The sequence below is a fragment of the Garra rufa genome, chromosome 5, assembly GCF_049309525.1.
Source record: "Garra rufa chromosome 5, GarRuf1.0, whole genome shotgun sequence".
Classification (NCBI taxonomy): Eukaryota; Metazoa; Chordata; class Actinopteri; order Cypriniformes; family Cyprinidae; genus Garra; species Garra rufa.
Genome location: NC_133365.1, coordinates 52,666,778 through 52,673,838, shown reverse-complemented (window position 1 = coordinate 52,673,838; position 7,061 = coordinate 52,666,778). Strand labels below are relative to the sequence as shown.

At 40.1% G+C, this 7,061-nt stretch overlaps 1 protein-coding gene across 1 annotated transcript; it reads left to right on the top strand.

The window, feature by feature from the left end:
• Positions 1-393: 393 nt before the first annotated feature.
• LOC141334909 (uncharacterized) lies at positions 394-2,466 on the top strand (the record flags this gene model as incomplete). The annotated part of the gene is made up of 1 exon (XM_073840135.1): positions 394-2,466. A coding segment is annotated over one exon (2,073 nt), but the record flags the coding sequence as incomplete, so codon positions are not given.
• Positions 2,467-7,061: the final 4,595 nt, after the last annotated feature.

Below are 7,061 nucleotides of genomic sequence, written 5' to 3'. Positions count from 1 at the left end.
GAACAAATTAAGGATAATTACATGTAAACTAAGCTAATAAAAAAAAAAAAAAAAAAAAAAAAAAAAAAAAAACATATCAATCTTCTCTATACAGAAACTGCTGCTTGAATTTCAGCAGTTTCTTCAAAATCAACACACTTTTCAAATCAGTTCTCTTTGATTGCTGTCAGTGAGCATAAATTAAAAGCATACAATAAATATGACAATGCATAGATACAACTTTAATAATATATATGTGCTTTTTTGTATTACAATAATTAAGGGGAATTTGGGGGTTAAATGTGCTTGATAGTCACTAAAATAATGTCACAATCCAAAACAGATTAAATATAGGGAATCCACTTTGCATGCAAGTACTGTATGTACCAACATTTAAATTAATATTTTGATATTTCTGGTGTACCGGGGTGTTTAGAACACACAGGCGTGGTCACGCAGCTCCTCAGAGAAGCAAGGGAGAAAAGGGGAGATCTGGTGGTGCTTTGGTTAGATCTGGCCAATGCCTATGGCTCTATGCCCCACAAGCTGGTGTGGGAAACACTGGAGAGGCACCATGTTCCAGCTGCAGTCAGAGACCTCATTCTGGATTATTACAGCGAGTTCAGTCTGAGAGTTTCAGCAGGGGCAGTAACATCGGAGTGGCACAGATTGGAGGTTGGAATTATCACAGGCTGTACCATCTCTGTGATCCTGTTCGCACTAGCAATGAACATGTTGGTAAAATCTGCTGAACCAGAGTGTAGAGGCCCCAAGTCCAGGTCTGGGATCCGCCAACCACCAATCCGTGCGTTCATGGACGACCTGACAGTAACCACCGAGTCAGTGCCTGGAGCCAGATGGATCTTGAGTGGGCTAGAGAGGCTGTTGGGATGGGCCAGGATGTCTTTTAAGCCAGCAAAGTCAAGATCCTTGGTCCTGAAGAAGGGCAGAGTGGTCGACAAGTTCCGGTTCTCGATCTCAGGAACACTAATCCCTACCATCTCCGAGAAGTCTGTGAAAAGCCTGGGGAGGTACTTTGACAGCAGCCTCAAGGACACAGCTTCAATAAAGAACACCTGTGAGGAGCTGGAGAAATGGCTGAAGAGCGTCGACAAGACAGGCCTACCCGGCAAATTCAAGGCGTGGATCTATCAGCACGGGATTCTGCCGAGGATACTGTGGCCCCTGCTTCTCTATGAATTCCCGATCTCCACCATTACAGACCTGGAGAGGAGAGTCAGCCGCTACCTGAGGAGATGGTTGGGTCTACCGCGGAGCTTAAGCAACATCGCACTCTATGGAAACAGCTGCAAACTGACACTACCTCTGAAATCCATCGAGGAGGAGTTCAAGGTTTTGCGTGCAAGAGAGGTGCTGCAGTTCCGGGAATCAACAGACCCAAAAGTCTCTGGGGCAGGGGTGGTAGTCAAGACTGGCAGGAAATGGAGAGCAGAGGTGGCAGTGGAGCAGGCAGAGTCCCGTTTGCGCCATGGAGTTCTTGTGGGAACTGTGGCCAGAGGAAGGGCTGGACTAGGAGTCGTTGCAGCCCCGCGTTATGACAAAGCGTGGGGGAAGGAGCGGCGGCAACTGGTTCAGAACGAAGTCAGAGCAGCTGTGGAGGAGGAGAGGACCAGCAGAGCAGTGGGGATGAGACAGCAAGGCGCATGGACTAGATGGGAGCAAGTTGTGGAGAGGAAGATCTCGTGGACTGACCTGTGGCGGGCAGAACCGCAACGCATTAAGTTCCTGGTCCAGGCGGTCTATGATGTTCTTCCCAGCCCATCCAACCTGCACTGCTGGGGCTTGGCCGAATCACCAGCATGCCCCCTCTGCGAGAAGAACAAGGGGACCCTTGAGCACGTATTGAGTTGTTGTCCAAAAGCTCTGGGGGAAGGCCGATACCGCTGGCGTCATGACCAAGTGCTCAAGACCATCGCAGAGAGCATCGCTAGTGCTGTTTCCATCTGCCAAAAGTCCAGACCCAGGAAGCAAACCATCAGCTTCATTAGAGCCGGAGAGAAGCCAGGAACAAGGAAAGCAACAGCAGGGCTTCTCCAAACTGCACAGGACTGGCAGCTGTCAGTAGACCTGGGCAAGCAGCTCAAGTTCCCCCAGCATGTAGTCAAGACCTCACTCAGACCTGACATCATTCTGGTATCTGAGGCAACAAAAAATGTTGTCATGCTGGAGCTCACCGTGCCATGGGAGGAGCGAATGGAGGAGGCCTTTGAGCGGAAAAAGGGGAAGTATCAGGACTTAGTCAGCGACTGCCACGAACAAGGCTGGAAGGCAAGGTGCTTGCCTGTAGAGGTAGGGTGCAGAGGCTTTGCAGGACAGTCCCTCTACAGGGCATATACTGCACTCGGCATCACAGGTGAAAGGAGGAGAAGAGCCATCTGCAACAGCACAGAGGCAGCGGAGAAAGCCTCTAGGTGGCTCTGGATTAAGAGAGCGGAACCGTGGTTGAGCTGCCAGGGCACAAGCTGAGGCCTGATCAACCTCAGCTGGGTCCCCTGAGTGAGGGTGTCTGATGTTCGAGAGACCCGAAACACCCGATGACCTCAGGATACATCACTGATGATGTGCCCTGGTGCATCAGAAGATGTATCATCACAAGATACAATGCACTTTACATTGTACATCTGTAATTTATTTCTGTAGTTCAATATTTCAACTTTTGACTCTAACTGTCACGTCCACACACACAAGGAGAAGGTAAGTATATTTCAAGGTATTTATTAACAGACGTGCACACTTCAAACAGGTGAAAACAGGTGAGTATAGACTTCGTTATCCGAGTCTTCAAACACAGTCCAAACAGGTAAACATAAGTTCATAGGCAATCGTCAGCAAGAGCAACAGTCACTTCCCTTAAAGTGGGTAATATGTGTTTCACAGGTTCACCCAGATGCAGTCCTTGAAGAGCACAGGAGAATCGAGAGAAGGAGGAGAAGATCCACAGAGAGGTGTCCATGTAACTTTGATTCCAGCCGGTGAGTGAATGGCAGAGGTAAGTATTTAAAGGGAGTGGTGATTGCTGGTGCAGGTGACGGTGATTGGCTGATTGATGAAGGATCGCAGTGATTGGGACTGAGGGAACGTGCTGAGGGTGTGACACTAACCTTGCCTAATTTGATGTGCGTTTGTTTCTGAGAGGTTTTGTGAGATTCACCTAGTGTTGGTGAATGTTTTTTTTAAAGGATTATAAAGATAATGCACTTCATCTCACAGTTTAAAAGCAGCAGTTCTCGTATTTGTAAAATGAAATATAAGTGTCCCTTTGTGTTTATACAGTGATTGTGTTATAAAAAATGTCCTATTGATGTACAAGAAACACTTTACAAGAAAAACAAATAAGACAGAACAAACCTCTTAAAATTCAATAATTGAATTTAAAAAAATATATGGATTTTTAGTGTAAAACATTTGTGAAGTGAGTTTGTATTACAGTGACACTGACACTGGAGGGTTTGGATATGGAGTTTAATATTGAGGAATGTAATGATTTCGATAGTTCCTCTATCTATACAGTATTGTTTGTGTCTGTAAGTGTTCGGAAAGTGGAAACCAGTAACATTCAGTTTCCCTTCATTACAGGGAAGAGCCTGATACAGTGCCTATAGAAAATCATCATACCCAGTGAAAACCTTTACCTTTTGTCAAGCTACACCCTGGAAAGCAAAATAAACTAAGTATAACCTTTTTTGAGCTGCATGTACACATTATAACCTAATCATTAAAGCAAAAAATCATAAAAAAAAATTCTGAAAGTGATCAGCCCCTTTGAGTATACCATTATAAACTTTGTCAGGTGCAAGCAATTAACTTCCAGGTTAAACACCAGACTAATTGTCCCACCGGACATCAATATAGTGATTTTGAATACTTCAGAATAAATATTTCAGCTGTTTTTTGAAGATTCGGCTGTTAGTAGTGCATGATACGGCAAAGATTTCACCATGGTTGGGAAAGTGCTTTCAAATGACCTCCGGGATAAAGTTGCAGCAAGAACTTGACAGACACAGAGGTGTAAAGAGTACCCGAAAACCATACTTGAGTAAAAGTACAGATACCTTACTGTAAAAATTACTCCATTACAAGTTACAAGTCACCAATTCCAATAAGACTTGAGTAAAAGTCTTAAAGTATCCGATTTTAAAAGAACTTAAGTATTTTACTCGTACTGAACGTAGGCTCAAAGAACACAAAGAAATGTGTATTTCACACATTACTGATAAAAGTATATAAAATATTGCCTAATGCCCCAAATTATATACACAATACTAGAACACATATTTTTCCAAATAAATGTTTAAAGTTGTTTAATGTTAAAAATTTGTTTAAAACTATTTAAAGTAACTGATTATAGCAAAATATAGATTCTAATTATTTGGGATATAAAAGTTTCATAGGATAAAACAATTTGCATTGATTTGTAATGATTTGCCATCCCTCCTGTTTCACATTTTTGAATGAATAGTAAAAAAAAAATCCATTATTTCATCTGACAATTCACGATGACTTGATGGCATACAAATATTCACTTTTGCTGATGGAAAAGGGCATAAAGTCTCTGAAAGAAACTTTAAAAGAAAACGCATAGCATCATTACTGTACATTATAACATTACTCACATGTGGATTTTGAATTCCGCACAGAGATTCCGTTCACGTTCATGTGGAGTAGTCTCATTTAGCACATAGGTAAATAGCATCCAGTACCTTCAGCACCCTGCAGATGGCCATATCGCCTCTTCCGCACAAGAAATTACCCATAGCAGAAAAAGATGCCGACTTGTCGCGCACAATCACAATGTAATGAGTAACGGTAAGTGTACGTTCAAATGTAGTGGAGTAAAGAGTACATATATTACATAAAAAATGTAGTCGAGTAGAGAGTAAAAGTTGCTTATATTTTTGATACTCAGTACAAGTAAAAAGTAGCCAAAAAAATACTTAAGTACAGTAACGAAGTCCATTTACTCAAATACTTTACACCACTGGACAGACACAAACAAATTTGGTTTCGCCAGTCTGTAATTTCAGTAACTTGAAACATTATGGCCTGGTTTTACAGACAGGACTTAAACTAAGCCAGGATTAGGCCATAGTTCAATCAGGACATTAGTAATTTTTATAAATGCCTTTAAAAAAAATGGGGGTCACTGTACTACATTTAGTGATAACTGAGCCACAAGATGGTGCTATAATTGAAATCTGTTTAAGAAATGTTAGACTTCATTAATTAGGTCAACTGGAACTTGAACATTTCTGTATAGTACTATGCAAATAAATATGAATAATCTGAAATTCCAACAGCAGAAATTTGCAGATTTAAAGCATGGTTCTTTGTGTTTTGAAAAGGCCTATCTAAATATATATATTTTAAAGATAATGTTCCCTTACCCTTCTAAACAATCTTGCAATACAGTGAAACAACACCAAAGCTTATGAAATTAACTTTGAAATGATCATTATTGTGTTTAATGACCAGTGCAATAGCTCCATGTACAGTATTTATCTTCTTAATATTTAACCTTATTTAGCAAGTTCCTGGAGGTTGAACAGTATAAAAGACTGGAGTAATGGCTGTTGAAAATTCAGCTTTGCATCACAGAAATAAATTCTATTTTTTAATATTATAAATAGGAAATGTTGTAAATACATTGTAATAATATTGTGCAATATTACTGTTTTACTTTCCTTTTTATTTGAATTATTTGTAAAAATTAAGAATATTTATGTTATTTTTTACGTTATTTCAGCATAAAGCATGAGTGATTTTGTTTGCATACACACATAAACACTGACACAGGAAGATTTTAATATTGATTTTAATATTGGGGAAAGCAATATATTTGAATAATTCCCCTATACAGTATGTCTGTGATTTAATAAGCCAGACTATTTCTGTATGTGGTTAGAAGTGTTCAGAAGGCGACCAGAGGCTCATCGATAATTTTCGGGTGGCGGATTCCTTCCACATTCACTTCTCCTCCACCGGCTTGTAGTATCTTTGCATGAACACAAACGTTGCCTCCAACGTCCACCTGAGAGAAAGAGGAAAAACACATGAGTGTATACAGAGTAACACTATACAAGTTCATCTTGTCCTATAACCAGATGCACTGCACTGAAGCAGCAAGTCTCTTAACCTCATTCATAGCACCAGCAACTTCAAATCAGTCTTTTTCAATGCTCAGCAGCATTAGAGACATTAGAGTGACTGCTGAAGACTAGATTTGGACTAGATTTTTCCAGCAATACTACAAAGCTGCAACAAAACATTTTATTGTATGCAAATGCAGAGAAGTTGACTCGTCTTGACTATACAGTGAAACAGTCAAGGTGCAAATCACTCGATAAATCAAAATATCTTGGAATAATTAACAAGCTCAAAATAGTTAAAAATACACAATTACCTTTACTATGTATGTGTAGTTTACTCCACCCTCATCTTTAGAAATAAAGTCAAGAGGAATGTAAACTGCAAAATCGGCTCCAGCCTTGCTCTCCACTTGTGACTTCATCTGAAAAAGCAAAAGCCTCTGGAGTTATAAATTAAATTAAATGTAAACCTAATTAATATTTTATTGTATTAAAACAATAAATATAGAATTGTGACTTTAACGGAAAAGCATAATTAAAAATAACAACCAATATTTTCCCACCTCATTCACAGCACCAAAATACATTACTAAGTTAGAACAAATAAATGCATTCACAATGAGTGATTTTGTGTCTCATACCTGAAGGCAGATGTGCTTCACCTCTGGAGTGACAGGCTTCACTGGGCTCCAGTCCTTAGAGTTTGACATCACTGCAGTGCTGATGATTAAAGACTAAAAAAGAAATGTAATTGTTTTCAGGCAGTTTGACTTTTAGACTGATTCTGTTCCACTATTTATGTTGCCAAGGTCACATGATCTGAGCCATCATTGGAGCACCATGTGATCACACCAAAAGTGGCGAAATACGTTTCAGTGGAGAATTCCATGGAACTATTACACTAAATCCTAGGAATGATTATTAGTTAGTTAATGATTATTAGATAAATAGTTGATTTCCCAATTAGCTTTTGTT